Source organism: Nerophis lumbriciformis, linkage group LG09, assembly GCF_033978685.3.
Source record: "Nerophis lumbriciformis linkage group LG09, RoL_Nlum_v2.1, whole genome shotgun sequence".
Classification (NCBI taxonomy): Eukaryota; Metazoa; Chordata; class Actinopteri; order Syngnathiformes; family Syngnathidae; genus Nerophis; species Nerophis lumbriciformis.
The window spans coordinates 22,916,835-22,936,174 of NC_084556.2; the positions used below are offsets into that span (position 1 = coordinate 22,916,835).

The window sequence follows — 19,340 nt, forward strand, 5'->3', positions numbered from 1 at the left end:
CCTCAGCTTTCCTGTGCTTTATTGATGAGGTAACCACTGTACGTATTTTCATTGTGTAAGTAACGGGGGAGATTGGGAATGGTTGTCACACTCACATCTCACCACCAGTGGGCGCTGTTTCTGAAATTGTGGTATGGAAAATTACAGAAATTGGGATACATGCTCGCTTACATAGTCATCTCTGTATTTGGATTTTGAGCACTGTAACTGTGATTTAGCATAGAACTACGGTCAGTACACAGTATTGAGCAGTGGTGTGCCGTCAGGGCCAGCAAGGACTTCTCTGCTGGCCTAACATAACCAGAAATCCTGATCATGATTACAGATAAAAGTAATTTTTAATTTACTTTCCCTAAATATATAAGTATTCATATTCTCTTCATGTCATATTATGCTCCTTCCAGCGCTGTTGTTTTTAGGTTATAGAGTTTTTATCCAATCAGAATCCAGCTAGCTTATGTTGCCTTGCTGTACCCAATCTGCCAGAAGCCTTCAGATTCAGCAATGCAGGCGTCTATGCACTGTAAGTGAACGGGGACATACAGTGATAGACAGTTGCGATCGCCAGTCAGATCACGAGTTGTTGTCAGTAAGGCCTTCTAGATGGCCTAAGGCAGATATATATTGTGATGTTATGAGCCAGGTAACATAAGAACTCCATTACCCAGCATGCCACAGTAGTGAAGAGCATGCGCTTTAGCCCCGTTTAGGTTAAATGTAGACATGGCGGCAGCAGGATGTTTTTGATGAGCACGCTGTGGAGTAAACTTTAAGAACTCAGCCAACACGCCTCGTCTGCATCTTTTATGATTAGACAAGACAACACATACATTTGCAAGGCCATTTTCAAGAAGGATATCTAAAGAGAAACTACATCTTGTGAGATCATCTCGGCCAACCCCGGAAGCTAGCTCAGCTGTCGATGAAATGTGAGTTCAGATATTTTATTTCTTTATTTTTTCACGTTTAAAATGTTTTTTGCAATTTTCAATTTTGACAGTACCACATAAGATATGTTTTAGTTGCTGATGCAGGTCTATTGATTTTTAAATGCGCCAGAAAATAACCTGTTTTGTATAATACCTAGTAGTGCGTGAATGTGTTTCTGTATAGTATTTCTCCAGCAATGGTCATGTGGTGACATCAATTATGGTATTTTGAGAGGTAATCATTGAAGTCGGACATCACTGAAAACCCATCCATCCATCCATCCATCCAGGACCGGCCCTAACCAATCTGGCGCCCTTGGCAAGATTTTAGGTGGCGCCCCCCCACATCGGCAGTGAAGTGTATATACTCACAAGAAACCGAATAGCTTTGTCTTTGACCTTTTTTTTACTTAAAGAAAGCAAATTAACAATCAGAATAGTTAACAAGATAAAAAAAAATATGAATAAATAAATGAATGCAAAAAATAAAAAATTAATATATGAAATACAATATTTTTTACATACATATTGCTTAATTAACATTAATGATGTGCACTTTAACAACTAGGCTTACAACTATACCTAATATATAAAGGGGTGGAAAAGTGACTATTACCTGCAGGGCAAACATTAGCTAACCAGAAGGCAATAACAATGTAAACAAAAAACACCTGCTTAAAAGATCTAATACAAATGTCCCTGAGGAATGTAAGGTGGGAGTACTGTAATTACCTAACGTTACATTATTATTTTCCATAACAATTTAGCCCCCTCCACAATATTAACCCGACGTTAAAACAGAACTAGCTATTTATTGATTAGCAATTGCCGAATCATGTAACATTAGCTTAATGCTAAAAAGCCAGGTTACTATCACATTCTGTAACAGACAAATAATTTCATGTAGGCTAACGTTACCTACCTGCTACCTCTGTCTTTTTCTCGTTTCTCCTGCTCTTCTTTTCTCTTTTTTCTTCCCTGGGCACCTGACAGTTTTGGCCGTTTTGACATCTTGTGTTGATTTTTTGATGTGGTGACGTCCAAAAAGAGTCATGATACGGGAAGGGAGGGAGCGCACCGTCCGGGGGGGGGGCGTAATGTTGTAACAAATAATATTTCTATTATATAGGCTTTACTTTGCATTTTAATTAACGTGGGATTATTTTTTGTATTTAGAAATAATAGTACCAACTTTTTGGGTTTTTTTCTCCAACATTTGTGGCACTGGCGTGGCGCTCCCTGATGGACGGCGCCCTTAGCATTTGCCTATACGGCCTATGCCACGGGCCGGCCCTGCATCCATCCATCCATCCATTTTCTACCGCTTATTCCCTTCGGGGTCGCGGGAGAAACGCATGGCCCACCACTGGTATTGAGAGGTGGTGTTTGGGACTTTAAAAGACTACTTTTAAGCACAAATGGATGTAGAATTAATTGCAACTTAACACAAATTGAGCAGTAAACACATCATCAGGCCAGGTTACTGTGTAGTCATATGTATGAATATACATGCCAAAACAACCCCAACAAGGCTGCGTCAAGCTATTTAGCTACTTAACAACAATCAAAACTATATATTTAAGACTTTTTAAGAGTTTTGTAAAACCCAAGAAGACAAATACAGAGAGGACTGATTGTGTACTGACAGTAGTTCTATCACACTTACAGTGTTCAATAATGACATCATCCTTCCCTTTTCCATTACTACCACACTACTTGGCTGTCTTTTATGACACTTGTGCCTTAGCATTTCTTTACTGTACTATAAAGATGACGTCAAACATTGCTGTTTACTCAATGGTCGAGAAGAACTTTGTAAGTCAGTGCAAGAAAGGGCGAGAGATTTAAAAAAAACATGCTAACGTTAGCTTACCGCGTTGTTTTGCTTTATCGCTGTGGCGATATGGTCTTTACTTTTTCTTGTTGTCTCGTTTTCAATTAGCATGACCAACATTGTCTTTGTGAGAAGTAAAACAAATAAATAAATAACCGACCCAGTTAATTAACCGGCTGTTTGCTAGCTTGGCTCATTTTGAGTGGTGCGTTCACTGTACCTGGATTTTTTTGGTATTTACCAGAGTTTCTATTTGTGTGCGTTTTAGCAGGTAAGGTAACATGGAGTGGGTTTAGCGTTGCCAGATGGGGAATGACAAATGATCGTACCGGAAGATAATATCATATTTTGAGGAAATTACCAAACATACCCGATTTTTCGGAACTTAGGCCATATATTACAGTAAAAAAAATTCCACAGACCCAGACCATGCATTGAATAGCTGCTTCTAGTGCAGTTTTAATTTTAAATTAAAAAAATAACAGCACTGCTGGATAAAAAGCTGCTTCTGGCGCCCCCACTTGGCTGTGAAGAGGCACAATGAGACACTAAATAAAAATCTGCCCTGTGCTATGGGCTATGGAGGGCTACATTAAATAAATGAATACATCTTTAAATAATAATTAAATAAGTAATTAATTATCAATATAATTAAATACAACATGAAATAATTAAATACATCATGAAATAATGAAATCAATATCTAATTGATTAAAATATTAAATGCAATTTTACATTTGATAAATTGACACATATATGTATTTAATTCAAATAAAAATGATTCAATGCCAATTTTTAATGTTGATGAATTGTGTTACTTAATTTAGATATGTACTTGTTTAATTGTGTCCCATTTAGCCCTCCATACAGTGCGTATTTGCTCATATAATGAGTTCAAGGAGTCAAATTATTGTACATTAAGCAATTTTTGCAAGTGATTGTGCAAAGAGGGGAATCATCTACAAACGCTGGTCCAATTGTGCACCAATAAAGATTTAGATAGATAGATAGTACTTTATTGATTCCTTCAGGAGAGTTCCCTCAGGAAAATTAAAAAGGGTGCACTCTTGTAGGGAGACATGAAGTGTGGGTGGACAACTTCCTCCCCTGTAAAAAATGAAATTTGAAAAAAAAAATGCTTATCATAAACTATTACATAACATTTACTCAACAGTTGTGAAATCCATCAATTGCATGCATTTTGTTTTATTTCCTGTATTTATATATAATTAAAGCCTTGATGACGTGTGTGTGAAACACAGAGAAACCATGACGTATGAAAGATAGCTTTATTGCACAAGGTGTTAGAATGATTTTTTTAGTTTTTGCTTTCTTTTCATAGAAAATGTATTTTTGAACACAAGCAATTTCTATAACAAGCAACTCAAACAAATGTTTGGGATACCCTCGGCGTTTTTTTTTTTTTTTTTTTTTTTTTTTGTAGGTTTTGGATTTTCATACATATTTTTCCTTCAAATGTTTTTCCCTTTTAGCAAGCATGCAATGACTTTTTAGAGGATCGACAAAAATAAAAATTCAAATTAATGGGACAAATGACAACATCAAAGAGATCTTCAGAAAATAATGTAAAAAAAAATCAACACATTAGTATCAAAATAAAGGGAGATAAATGTGTTTTGCCCATTCAGAAGTCAAATATTGTATTGTTGATACCGATTTCTTGGGGGATTCAATGCGATGTGTCCCTTGAAGCATTCTGACGAAAATAGCTCTTCATACAAAAACTGTTTTATGTACAAGACTTGATCTATAAACAACACTGACAAAGGTAGCCATTCTGCTTGTAGTATGTTTGGGCTAAGGATATTTGTAACTTAAGGAGGGCGGGGGGTATGAGCACAGGAGCCTGAATGTGTCACTTTTACATTCCCACTCCAGTATGTATATATACATAATATAATATTAGTTTGTGTCACCAAAAGAGCTACAAGTCCCTGATTTGGTTTGGCTGAACTGGTTGAAGCCACAGGCCACATACTTGACTTTAGTCTACAACCTACGCTTCCAATAAAAAAAATGCAATGAAAAACAGACAAACACCCTCCCATAAACAATATAACAAATAAATATAAAGCACAAAACGCTAGAACAGAGACGCTTGAGAGAGACATCCCAGTAGTGAGTGCACATATCAGAGGGACATTTACAGTACTTCAGACAGGACACGACAAACATATTAATTGATCACTTTCACAACTTAAATCCCTGACATTAAAATGTTTCGTCTCATTCTCATCATTCCTGGGAGCTTTTGGTCGTCATGACGATGAATCAGCGGCTACAAATCAGCTTGTGGGTGTGGCCACTTTGCACAATTAGATAACCACTGGGTAAATATTTGATTTATTCATGAAATGCACTCAAAGGACGGAGGTACCATTCACTCAATATATTTTAAGAATATCTAGCTTACTTTAACACTTCTTAGTCATCCCAAGCATCCACACTTTCTTCTATTAAATGTCTTTATTTTGTATTGATTGAGCGATTGTCTCGTTCTTCTTAAATTTGTCATTAAATTTCTTTAAATACGACACGTAGCATTTATGCTTTGTCATAATTAGAAGTCAATAAACCTACATAGAAATATAAATGTGCATTCTTTATAATAGCTATTTGCAATGTGGGGGCTGGGGCGGGGGTGGGAAATTGCAGATGCTTTAATTTCTTATATATTTTTTTGAGGAAGTTTGCCAAACGTGATTAGGGAGACACACATAGGGTAAAAGATACAATAAGAATAAAGAACTGAAGCCCTCTAAATTGTCAGTAATACTCAAACTAAAGTAGGGAAGGGATTCATATGGCCCCATTCCTGAGTGGATCTCATGTGAGAGGAAGAGGGAGGGCGGGGGTTAATAATTTTACAATGCAGTGTGCTGAAAATGATGGAAAGCGCCACTCTACATAGCAACTGATGCTGTGGTCAAAGTTGGAATTGCCACAAAACACATTTTAAGGGATTGAACACTTTACTGCCATCTGGCGGCTAAAGTGAGTAGTGCACCCCCAAATTTGTCACGTTTCATGTGTCAGGTAAACCGCGACGAGTGAAGTCATATGAATCCCTTTCCTACTGTATGAAGGACAGTGTGTGCATATGAGAGGTGAGGGCATCTGTAGACCTCATAGAGCTTTTTGCTCCGCACGTATGATCAATAAATTGCTCTGGGCGGAGCTGAGCACCAGCCGGCTGGAACTGTTAGTTGGAGTTAGTAGTTCTTTAAGAGTCCCGTGTGAGGATTAAAAAGCAAAAGTTAGCTGGGTCTCTGTGGTGGAGGACACCTATGGAGAGGGCAGCGGGCAGCTCACCTTCAGCTGGGTACAAAAGGTGCCCTTTGAGGGTACCAAAGTGGCAAGGATGGCACTGACTGTACTAGACCAGCGTGTACGACTTGGAGTAAGCGCCCACGCTCTGTTTCTGCAGCCGGCCCAGAGCGGAGGAGCTGCTCTCCAGCAGCGAGTCTCTGGAGCCGCCCATCTTGTTGCCGCTGTTGCTGCTCGTGCTGGACGTGGAGGCGGTCGCCGCCGCGTTGGAGCCGGGCATAGTGAGAGTCCTCTGGGGCAAGGTGGCTGTGCCCGAGCCGGCGCCCAAGCTGCCCAGTCCAGAGTGGCCCATCGTCAGGGCCTGCTGCTTGGCAGAGTCTAGAGTCTTGTGGCGGCCCTGCGTGTGATACGCACGCTGCGCCAGGCTGCGGATGGAGGCTTCCCGCGGCGGCACGGCCGGGCACGGATCGTGCAACTCGCCCTGCTTGCGGAAGAATGGGTCTGTCTTCATGTAAAGGGGTAGGTTGCAGAATTCACCTGAGGAGAGCACAAGTGGAGTTGAAAAACTGACATGTTTTTGGGGTGCAGATTTCTACCTAAACTCGTCTACAAAGTGTCAAATGCAAAACCACACAATTATAAAGTTGCTACTGTATTGACAAGATATTTTTTTGCATTTCTAAACAAGGCTGGTTGACTTATATTCAGGGTCTAAACCAGGGGTCTGCAACCCGTCATTCATGCCTTTCCGATTAGCTCGCCAGACAGTTCCAGAGATGTGATGCATTATTGTGCACCGTTATCTATCCTTTCACATTAGAATCGATACGCAAATCCTGTTACCAGGGAATCGATACTCAACATTACCAATTTTTGGTATTTTTGTGTGTGCTCAAATGTCTTAATAAATGTCAATTGTTTATAAGACAGCTATTTTTTATTTAACATTTAACACTGAGTTATGCTGTCCAGGTGTTGTTTTCTTACACCTCTGTGTCTCATTTGCAAGTATTATATAGTAGACTTTGTATGCAGTTGCAACTCCAAGACATTAGCAGTAGTGTATAGACTATATCAGGGCTGTCTAAACTTTTTGACTTGGGGGCCGCATTGGGCTGAATAATTTATCCGAGGGCCGACAGGCGACTGCAGTATGTAATATATATATATATACATATATATATATATATATACATATATATATATATATATATATATATATATATATATATATATATATATATATATATATATATATATATATATATATATATATATATATATATATGTACGGTATATGTATATATATACACACACACACATATATATATATATATATATATATATATATATATATATATATATATATATATATATATATATATATATATATATATATATAAAATTAATGTTATAAATATATATTTAATAAAATGGATATATAAATAATATCATTGATATTAAGAGGATGTAAAAGTTTGATTTGTTTACTTCCGTGACGACCTTCTTAAAGTTTTGTAATCAATCAAAAATATCAAGCAGCTAAAATGCACCAAACATGGATACATGTGGAGAGAGTGTTTTACAGAAAGTCACCAAGTTGAAAAGACTGGGCTGAAGTGTGTGTGAAAATAAAGACGCAAAGGCCCGCCTTAGGTTGCTTCTGAATGGCTTACATTGTGTCGAACTCTCGAATTACGTCATCACATAAATCTTGAAAGATTAGAGGGGCCATATTTTGTATCCGATGTATAATCAACCAATTCATGACTTTCCAACTGGATCCATAGTACATATAGATCGATCCAGATGCTCGCCAAACGATGTATTCATATCTCTAAAGTTAAAATCATATATCTGATTGTACGGATTAATTTGTACACCCCTATCAGACAGACATATATATATATACATATATATATATATATATATATATATATATATATATATATATATATATATATATATATATATATATATATATATATATATATATGTATGTGTGGGGAAAAAAAATCACAAGACTATTTCATCTCTACAGGCCTGTTTCATGAGGGCTCCTGACGATTGAGGGTACCCCCCTCATGAAACAGGCCTGTAGAGATGAAATAGTCTTGTGATTTTTTTTCCCCACACATACATATATTGCGCTCTACTACGGTATCGAGCACTATTTTTTGGATAACCTTATTAAGACATATATATATATATATATATATATATATATATATATATATATATATATATATATATATATACAGTACATATATATATATATATATATATATATATATATATATATATATATATATATATATATATACAAATGTATATATACATATATATATATATATATATATATTATTTTTATATGCACAAATGGAAATACAAATTAAAAATGCGCACACGTGGATCTGATTATACACACACAAATTGAGATGCAGACACACACGTTAGTACACGGACATGTGAATCAGATTACAGATGCAAGGATTGAGATACGCATTTGCAAATAGTTTTGCTACAATAATACTTCCATAGACCATTATTGCAAATGTGGATTGGGTTCCAGGGAAGAAAGTCAAGCAAGGAGGTGGGTTTTGATGGGAAGTGGAGGTGACCCCGGCGTGTTAATGGTGGTGCCTTGATACAACAGCATAATCTAGGCTTGATTACAGTGACACAAATAACTTGTAATTATTTGCTGTTTGCGGTTGGTCTCAGAATGTAACCCCAGTGAATAGCGGGGATCTACTGTCTTTCGTCGTCAATGAGCAAAACGACGGCTTATCCTAGTAGGTCAACAAGCAGGAAGTGCAGGTCTAAGCATGTTACTTACTTTTGTTTGCGCGGTGAGGAATAGGCACAGCCACGTTTTTACCGCGGTCGTAGTCCTGCGGTTTAGGCGGTGAAGCTGTGAAGCGGCATATGCCAGGCTCAGACGGCGTGCTGAGGGAGGTCATGCTGTCCGCCGGGTCGTTGGTGCCTGTGGTCATTTGGTCGGAGGAGCTGTCAGAGATGAAACACTCTGTGATGGTAAACTTGGCGTGCTGCAGGTGCTCCTCCAGCTTGGCGTGCTCGTACGCCCTCGCCAGCTCCTCGTAAGTGGATGAGGCGCTCTCTGTAGACACCATGCTGTTGCGACCCTTATCTGTCAACACACAAAAAAGTGTATCACGTCAAGTGATGAAACTTGTGCGCCGAGTTGCGTTCAAAGTGTGTCCATGGGCCCAGGGACAACTTAACCTAAGGGGGAGCACTAGGGCTGAGGGTTTTGGGGGCCCCCATAAAACTTAAGCCCCCTGATTGGTGGGGCCCCTGGGCTTCAGCCCAGGTAAGCCAGTGCTTTAAGGCGGCCTTGCATGTTCTTCACCTGTGTCTTGGGAGAGGCTGGCGCTGTAGCTGTCGCTCTCAGTGGCAGTGATGCCGTGAGAGCCCATAGTCCGCCAGTCTGAGGTCAGAGTTCGTGCGGAGGCTGTGGACTGGCTCTGACTGGGCCGGCTCAGGGTCCACTGACTTGAGTATCGGTTTCTGGAGCTGTGTGCTGACTTGATGCTCTTCCTGGACACAGGGTCTGGGGAAAAAGTCCGGAAGCTCAGAGAACAGCTAGGTATGTGTTTTTTATTTTTTAGCGTGTATCTTTTGAAGAATGCGCGGGACACCATCATAACTTACTTGTGCCAGGACGGATGTCCGACATGTCAATCAAAGGTCCGGAATTCTGGATTAGGGCTTGATGATGAAGAGACACGCCTGTGCAGAAGTTCTGTGGATTCACTGATTGGCTGAACTCTGTGTCTGTCACTGGCACTGCTGCCTTGTCTTCTCCTGTTACAGACAGACCATGACAACATGTGATGGTTAGAGTCATGTAGAGGCTTGTACAACAGACCCTGCTTAAGGACCAAACCATCAAAGTCATTGTGTTCTTATTACAAAAAACAGACCTATCAAGTCCATTTTGACATACATCTTGTTTCCTATACGCTACATTTATTATTAACAACAGCACCATAACTATTGTCTTTTTACACAGCATGTTCAGTGAAAATTAAGCTCCAAAAAAAAAGCACTGCAGTATTAACCTGGATTTTACCACAGCAACTAACAAAAATAACTCATTTACATTTTTTTTTTAACGATTGTTACCCACTTAAAGGTTTTGTGCATGTACTAGTGATTTATGGATGTTGCAGTCAAGACATACAACACAATTACTGCAGCAGTTCTGTAAGAGCACAGGTGTCAAACTAAAGGCCCAGGGAGCCAGATCTTGCCCACCACATAATTTTATATGACCCGTAAAAGCGTGGAAATTGTATGTATTTTATGTATTGCAGCAATAAATGTGAGGATTTTATTAAATTTTGTATGAGACAAAAAGCACACAGTATATGGTGGTAAAATAAATGTAAAAGGTAAAAAATGGAAATAAAAACAATTAAAATGGAAAAACTGAATTTTAATGTTTTTTTATTGCTATTGTTTTTTGAATTTATTTTTATCACTATTATTTTACTTGTTTTGGTTTATTAGTTACTAATTCATATCCGATTTTTAAAACTATATTTAAAGTTCAGTTTTGGCGGTACAATAAATACTGATGTTTTCAAATTAATGAATAATCGTGTTATTAATCGTGATTACAATATCAATCAAAATAATCGTGATTATTATTTTTTCAAAAATCCTCCAGCCCTAATACTCATTTTATATTGTGTTCAAAGTGTACAAACCTTAACTAAAATAGGGACTTTTGTCAAAGCTGAAACCCATTTTTCATATTTACATTGTTTCTTATGGAGAAACTTGCTTCACTATACAATCCTTTTGATTCACGAACCCTGTTCAAGAACCAATTATGTACTTTTTTTTCTCTCCATTTTGACAGAAAAAAATATATATTGCATATCTTTTAAACGTTAAAATTATTTATTAAAGCAACAATTATGTTATCATACATTCTAAACATTGTTGTTAAAATAAAAAGAAACACTTAAATATTTGCTTGACTTATGATTTTAAAGCAAGTTATCTGTGAAATCGTACAGTATGAGATTATGATTTCACTGTAAAAAACTGGCAGGTCAGTCGCCAGAATTTTACCATAAAACACTGTTGTACTGTCTTTCCATTTAAAGTAATACACAGTAAAAAAATCAACTGTAGATTTTATGGTAAAAAATAAAAAACTGCAGCTCAGTCGCTAGAATTTTACGGGAAAAGAACATGATACAAGCGGTAGAAAATGGATGGATGGAAGACCATGGTACAATTTTTCCATTTAAAGCAGTATGCTGGAAAATGTAAAACCGTAAAATTCTGGCGGCTGAGTTGCTAGTTTTGTACTGCAAAATCTGCAGAATTATATATATTATATATATAATAATAAATGCATAGGCAATTGTGTAACAATATTATGAGGCAAATTCTAACGCATTTATACTCATAAATTCGTCACTATTACATGTGGTCTTCTGAGGGCAGTCATAACTGCAATGTGGCCTCTAAAGAAACCGAGTTTGACACCTCTGTTTTAGAGTAGACAATCTCATATCAAAACAAATGAATAGGAATAAAAATAAGCACAAATGGAGAAAAACAATGCCACCAAGAGGCCGTTTTTCTTAAGTCTCTTGTCAAAGTCACAAGTAGTTGTGCAAGCAATGGCTAGTTTCAATGTCCATTATGTCGAAAACAGCTTATGTTCATGTTAGTTAGGCAGTCCGACGGCGTCGTCGTAAACAGGGTAACAATTATTTATTACTATATTTTCTCAAGCCCGTCCATTGTTTCCAGGGTGGTACCCATCTTCCTGTGTGCCCATGACATTGTGTAGAATTCTAATGATGACAATGGATGATCGCCTTTGTGTCAAGTACGCACCGATCTGTTTGATGCCTTCCTTGTCTTCAATTAGCAGCTGAACTCGAGGGATGTCGATGTGTAGCCTCGGACCCTGAGGAGGACCTTTCACAGGGGTGTCGATGCTGCGATTGTTCTTGCTGCGCACACAAACACAAGCAGTTTATCAATCTATATATTTTTACATGCTTCTTCAATGTAGAAAGTAATATTCTTAAAAATTGGGGCTGTCAAAAAATGAAGATATTTAATCGCAATTAATAGCTTTGTCCGCTGTTAACTTGTAATTAATTACGAATAATCGCTGACAGAATTTAAAAAAATCTTGAATAGGTCTACCTTAGACAAATGTTTTCAACACTATCAACATGAGACTGGACAATTTGTCTGCTGCATGCAAATGTTTGTGAAATGAAACATAACGGATTTTTAAAAAGCCCAACACAAAATGGACATAAACACTCTTTTCATGCCTCACACCTGCGGGTTTGAGAACATTAACCAATATATTTTATTAGAATGATGTGATAGCCAATGGTGTTAAGTCGGTTTGCAATTCTTTGTATTTTGCTAAAATATAATTTTCAATTTAAATTACATTTTCTTCACCGTGCATATTTATTTAAATATCAATCAATAAATCAATCAAATTTTATTTATATAGCAATGTTCATACATATAAAATGTAGCACAAAGTGCTATACATTCAAAAACATTTAAAAACCAAATAATTCCAGTCTCAAACAGTCCTCCCCCAAACCCCATTTCCCTCCACGACCCACATACACACATAATAAAAGTCACGTGAGAACATATCTGGCTGAGCAAGGAGGAACCAGGTGAGAAAACACAGCCGAGTGCACCAGGAGCTGCATGATGACGGGCCACAACCGCAATGACTCTGACCTAGGGCACAGAGCGAGGAACCCATGAGCCAGAGCCACAGCAGCCACGGCACATCAAAGCTCCCAGTGCAGAAGGCTCCTGCTGAGGAAACGCTGGAAATAACTCAAGTATAAGAGGATAAGATAAAATGAATAAAATATGTCATTTGTAAAATGTATCAATATTGCATAAATATGTAAGTAAAAACTAGATACAATTAAATCAATTGATGTCGTATATAAAAGCTAATAAATACTAGATAAACAAGGGGTTAATAATATAATGCAATTATGAGATGAATAAGAAAATGTATTAAACGGCAAGTTAAAAAGGTAGGTCTTGATCTTGTTTTTAAAAATTGTAACATTCTCAGCAGCCCTGAAGACCTACGACAGGCTGTTCCAAATTTTGGAAAGACATGAGAATCAATACAGTTCTCATGTATGACATTATTCACACATGAGAACTGTATTGATTATGTATTTATTCAGTTTGTTTGTGTTACAAATAGTGCACAGGAGAGAAACAAATACATGTGTAGGAAATACTGTGGAATGGGAAAGGGGTAGGTTGAAATACGCTGTGTTTTATTCACACTCCTTTTCAGACATGTTGTAATGAGAAATTCAAAATATGTGACTAAGAAATTAATGTTTTCCTTACACCTCACTGCACCTGTATTGTAAAAATAATCATCTGTAAGACTTTAGCACATTTGGTGCCTCATTAACTAAGATCCAAATACCTCATGCTAAACAGCGCGTGCAATCTATTAAATAGTGTGTACTCTCAGTGGGTGTGTTGCATGTGATCTACTAACACTGGGTGTGCAATTAAAAAGTGGTTCAGACCGCCTTATTTAAATGAGATTTTTGCGTGTACCGGTACTAAACGGGGTATCACCATGACACTCATTTACTGCACATTCATGTTATCATGCTCCTTCCTGTGGGTTTAGCTATGATTTCAAACATGCAGCAGGCATGCACCACTTTTTATGGGCATTTTAGAAGCAGTCGTGCAGTGCATCTACATTTACACAACTTTTTTTCCCTTTTTTTTTTAACGCTGAAGGTTCATGGGAGGGAGGCTGCTATACTGTCCTCAAGATGCAAAAAATGCATACTTCAAGACGCTTTTATCATATAGGATATATGTTAGTAATATATTTCCTATGTGAAAAAACAAACGTCATTAAAAAATATTAAATTACCCCAAAACATATAAATTTAATTTGTTTTAATCTGGCCCTTAAGTTATCCAGCAGCTATGAAATTATGAAAGAATAGTACTATGATGATGATGTCTAATATTTTTTATTTCTGACCGTCCAAATATAAATGGTAAATGGGTTATACTTGTATAGCGCTTTTCTACCTTTAAGGTACTCAAAGCGCTTTGACACTATTTCCACATTCACCCATTCACACACACATTCACACACTGGTGGCGGGAGCTGCCATGCAAAACGCTAACCACGACCCATCAGGAGCAAGGGTGAAGTGTCTTGCTCAAGGACACAACGGACGTGACTAGGTTGGTAGAAGCTGGGGATCGAACCAGGAACCCTCAGGTTGCTGGCACGGCCACTCTCCCAATATAGACAATGGATTTTCTGTCCATCGTGTGTCTTTGCAGCGCGAGCACTCCTCTCTCTTAGCGGTGTGTGGAACTGTAAGTTTGCGCGTCTTTTGCAAACATGCTAAATAAAATGCAAGATAGTGCTCCTGAAACAGGGATGAGTGTAGCTAAATCCCATTGCGCAAGATGTATGATATTTATATTTTCTCTCCCCCCAGTATTGTGACTGTTTTGATGATCGCACAATCCACTTTGCACACGTTTAGTAGATCAGCTTTGCGTGTGCTATTGGGTTTGCACATGTTTTTGAACACGCAAACCTTTAGTAAATCATGCCCTTTATGGTTAAAATATTTTGACTGAAACAATTCAGATTGTTTCGATGACAAAATAAGAAGGTTTATATTAAAGTATTTTGTTCCTCTTGTGGGCCTTTTTATATTTACTAGTGTGGGTCTGTAGGCTGTGAGCCAGTCATTATACTTCCTGCTGCAGCAGTTACCTTTGACAGCTCTGCTAGAAAATACATGAGAAATAAAGATTGTTCTCACCTGATGAGCATCTCAGCAAGGCTCTTTGCATCTGCATGAAGACACAATTTTATTAGATGCATATATAAGAGTTGGATGCAGCTGTTAGAGACTCGTTCATCTCACCCCTTAGGCGTTTCAGCCGCTTCTCTTTGCGTTTCTTGCGGATGATGAAGAGTAAAGCGACACCGATGGTGACCAGGATGACAGGGGAACCGATGGAGAACAGCTTTTTGACATCATCCCCCTCCCCACGGGCAGATTTAATGGGAGGGATTGTGCCTGTTGTAAGCAGGATTAGTTTGAAATCAAATGGAATGACAAGAGAATGTTGACAATATATTTGGCACACTTACTCCCATCGTAGTCGGTGGTGGCAAACTGGGAGCTCTGGTTGCCGCAGCCAGCGCTGTTGCAGGCCTTCATTTTGAGCTCATACCAGGTTGCCTCCCGCAGCTCACTGAGGAAGAGCTGAGTGGTGGAGTTGGCCTTCAAGCTCTGCCAGGCCCAAGTGCCTTTGGGCCTAAAGTCCAGCATCATATCAGTGATAGGGCAGCCACCGCTGGTCCAGCCTTGCAGGTTGAGGCCTGCATGGGTGGAGTTGATGTGCGTGAGTAGTGGCTGGTCCTTGTTGAACACGGGCTCTGTGGATCACATCAGAAACATAGGCATGATATCCAATCATCCAAAAAACATTTTAATAATGTTAATATTCCACAAGCGATTACAAAAAAATGAGCAATGTATAAACTAATTAAGATCTGTAATTAATTAAAATAATGAATCTCTTTTTTAATCTCACCTAAAAAATGCTGGGAAAAGTAATGTTTCATTAAAATTCTTTACATTATTTTAAATGTAGATATTTAAACAAAACAGGTGGCTTTATTAAGCCATTTATTGTTGCATCAGATTTAAACAGATACATTTTGTTCTATTTAATGAAATAAAACTTCAGGTCCATATAAAGTGTTAAAGTTAATACATCAAAAATGGTAAAAACAGTGTTCTGACAAATAAGTATTGAATTTTGAACTTTTTGCTTTCCTCTGCTTTAGAGAATATAAAATAAATAAAACAGATCCATCATACACAGTGCTAAAATATGTTACCAATGGTAGGAACAAATCAATGTATATATGTCACAATTACATGTTAAACTTTGTAAAACGGAATGAAATGTGGACTTTGAAAGGCTTTCCTGACTGTCGGTCACAGTTGTCTCTTACACATACATCAATGTGCAAGATTGTTTAATATTTTAAACTTATCAGTTCATATTTTAAACTTATTTAACTACATAACATGAAGTTATTTACTTATGAATTACGGTTTAATTTTTTCGACCAGAGGCAGACACGAGTGTGCCATTTATGACGCACGGGCAATTAAAACAACATTCTTCTCCATGTAGGTTCGCTCTGATTTTAAATATAATGTTCCCATCGCTGTACATGTCATATACCACTATATTGATGCACAGATGTGTTATAGGCGTTTAAGGTCATTTGAATGTGGGATAAAACACATCTGGAAAATATGCCATTTCTCCATTGCTTGTGTAATAGAAGGATGCGCGCTTCGCAAAAAAAAAAAAAAAGCATTGTCTACTCTACGCTGCCGTGGCTCCATACTATCTTTATGCTGCATGACGGTGCTGGTGTTGCTCTCAGTCAAACACAATAAGAGGGTGAGGCAACTCGCAGGCATACCGACACAGTAGCGTTAGACATTAAAAATTTGCGATTAAAAAACATAACGCTGTAAATACGACTTTAATGAAATAATCGCAATTAACGCAATCATTTGACACCGCTAATTACCTCTGCCATGCGTTTTAGCTTCAATGATCTCACTGATGCGCCCTGAGCCAACGCTGTTTTTGGCCGCCAACTTGACCTTGTACCACGTTCCACAACGCAGATTGTCCAGCCTGAAGGAACGCTCACTGGAGCTGATAAAAACATCCCTCCACTCCTCTGTGTTGTCCACTGAATACTGCAACACGAATCCTGCAGGATCACATACCACATATTTCTGTTAGACTCAATGTACTTGTAACAGGAAAAGGATGTGCTGGTACATCCTTTAACCACCAGGTAGCAGCAGTAAGCTGGATCTGCCTACTTTTTAGTCAGAATTCCTTTTCTGAATTGAGGTAGGTAGTGTAAACAATTTGTCACACAAAATATGTTTTTTATGATGTGTCACAGATGCATGAAAGAATACCTCTTATGGAGCTTCCGCCGTTGTCCCCTGGGATCCAAGCCAGGGTGATGGAGGAGGTGGAAGTGGTGGAGACAGTCAGACGGGGTTGGTCTGGAGGAACTGGATGGCAACACATGGACAGCGACTTAAAAAATAAGTAAGGAAAAAAGACTGCATTCTGTTTGTCTTTACCTTGCACTACAAGATTGACTATGATGGTGTCAAATCCAAGGGTGTTGGTGGCCGTGCAGGTGTAGTAGCCCGAATCTTCTGCTTTGACGGAGCGCAGCGCGAGTGTGCCATTAGATAAGATTTGCCGCTGACTGTCAGCTGTCACCGGGATGGCCGAGTCCTCACTGGCAAGGAATACACATGTTACAAATGTTTACTTTCCCAAGGAAGTTAAGCGAATCTAGAGAGGCTTGTTTGTTGTGGTTGTGAAGTGTACCTTTAAGGATGTTTACTGTTTTTTTTTTATTTTTTATACATTTTATGCTTCAGCACTTTTTTTTTCATTTGTCTTACTGTAAATATTCTGTGTACATGTTTGCACAGTAAAAGGCGCTGCTTCATTCTCATTGTCTATGTGTACAGTATAGTAACAATAAAAAGCAGTCTATTCTATATTTCCATAAAATTGGAAATGTATATATTATTTCCTAAAATCTATTTCTAAACATTTTAAACAAGGTGAAAATGTACAAAAACAGGAAATCTGTCAAATTAACTTGGTATGGTTACTTTAAAGAAAATGAATTACATGGTTCCGTTTGTACAATTCAACATGTCTGAAAAGAAGTAGGAAGAGACAGAGCTTATTTAATCCTAAACCTTCTTAATGTCTATTATCGATCATTCATATGTTTTACATATTGACACAATATTAAGTTTGCTTGCATTTTGTCATTAAAATGTTGTACACTTCCAGTGTAAAAAGAAGGAGATGAAAAAGAATCAAGCAAAAAGGTAGCTTGTGCATAGTAAAAAAGTCAAAATTTTGGATAAAAATAGCATTAAAATGTGACACAGTCATCCCTCGCCTCATTGTGCTTTGCATATTGCGGCTTCACTCTGTCATAACTTTTTTGGGGCTTGTTTCTGAAGAATATTTTATGTATTTTTGGCCTAAATTTATAAGCATACAAATGGCTACATGTAGTAAAAATATCAATACTACAGTAGTGTTTGTCAGTAGATGAGCTAAAACCAATCAAAGTGTGCTGTTCAATATTGTGGCCACTGATTGGCTTAGCCTCAGGCAGCATTAACGATTGGATTAAACCAATGTAAAAGGTGACTATGTGGGTATTATTTTGTGTCTAAAGGGCTCTCATAATGTTAAAAGGGTATTTAAAAGATGGTAAATAGTTTTTATGCTATAGCTATGAAAATATTCGATTTATAATGAATGTATTTACCACCGTCAGGACCGGGACCAATTAACAGCAATAAACAAGGGTTTACTGTACAAATAATGAAATATGAATACATTTTATTTTCATTTAAAAAAAACAAAATAATAAAAATAGAAATATTATTATTATAACTTAACGCGAAAAACATTTGACAGGTTTATGACATATCTTTGTGTTTGGGTCTTAGCTGGGTTTTGCGCTCTTAGTTTATTGATGCTAGACCCACAACGAGTCATTAAGCTGAGACTTGTACTGTACATGGCCAACTCTGACCTGTCTTTTGTCCATTTGATGGTTGGTGCTGGCTCTCCCACAGACTTGCAGGGAAGACGTACTTCCTTCATCCAGGGCGTGGTCACAGTACCCCCAAAGGACAAGATTTTGGCTGGGACTGCAAAAAAATGGCACAAAAGCAGCTGAGTATTTGACAGATACACCCAAACAAACTCTTAACCTTCATGATGTCGTAGCCCCCATCTTTTGTTTACTATACAAGTGGCCCAGTTTGTCTGAGAGGAAGGCCTTAATTCGCCCCTCCTTCGACCTCCTAGTCTCTCTAGTCTATCTTCAACCCATAGATCCTCCCCTCTATTGATTCTAGCTTGCTACCTCTCTCCCCATGGGTCATTTTACGAGATAGGCCCTGTTCATCACCACATAATTAACAAAAGCGTTTCTTGCAACATAGCTGGCACTTCAATCAATACTACGGCTGTCAATCAATAACCGGAGCGCAGACAGTGCGAGAAGGAGGGCGCGTGATGAAAGTGATGTGTGAACAGATCATGTTGCTGTTTAATAGCCA

The 19,340-nt window shown here is 38.0% G+C and overlaps 1 protein-coding gene across 2 annotated transcripts in view; it reads right to left on the reverse strand.

Annotated features, from left to right (window-relative positions):
• Positions 1–1,630: 1,630 nt before the first annotated feature.
• The window catches only part of LOC133607068 (cell adhesion molecule DSCAML1-like), a 135,135-nt gene continuing 117,425 nt past the window's right edge, over positions 1,631–19,340 (reverse strand). For both annotated transcript variants that reach the window (XM_061961527.2, XM_072913815.1), the window contains 12 exons: positions 18,809–18,926; positions 17,313–17,476; positions 17,142–17,240; positions 16,736–16,924; positions 15,269–15,556; positions 15,039–15,194; positions 14,934–14,964; positions 11,938–12,056; positions 9,727–9,879; positions 9,425–9,625; positions 8,891–9,202; positions 1,631–6,588 (listed from right to left, as the gene is read on the reverse strand). In XM_061961527.2, coding sequence (XP_061817511.2) covers positions 6,161–6,588; positions 8,891–9,202; positions 9,425–9,625; positions 9,727–9,879; positions 11,938–12,056; positions 14,934–14,964; positions 15,039–15,194; positions 15,269–15,556; positions 16,736–16,924; positions 17,142–17,240; positions 17,313–17,476; positions 18,809–18,926 — 2,258 coding nt within the window. In that variant the 3' untranslated portion in view covers positions 1,631–6,160. The remainder of the gene's footprint in view (positions 6,589–8,890; positions 9,203–9,424; positions 9,626–9,726; positions 9,880–11,937; positions 12,057–14,933; positions 14,965–15,038; positions 15,195–15,268; positions 15,557–16,735; positions 16,925–17,141; positions 17,241–17,312; positions 17,477–18,808; positions 18,927–19,340) is intronic.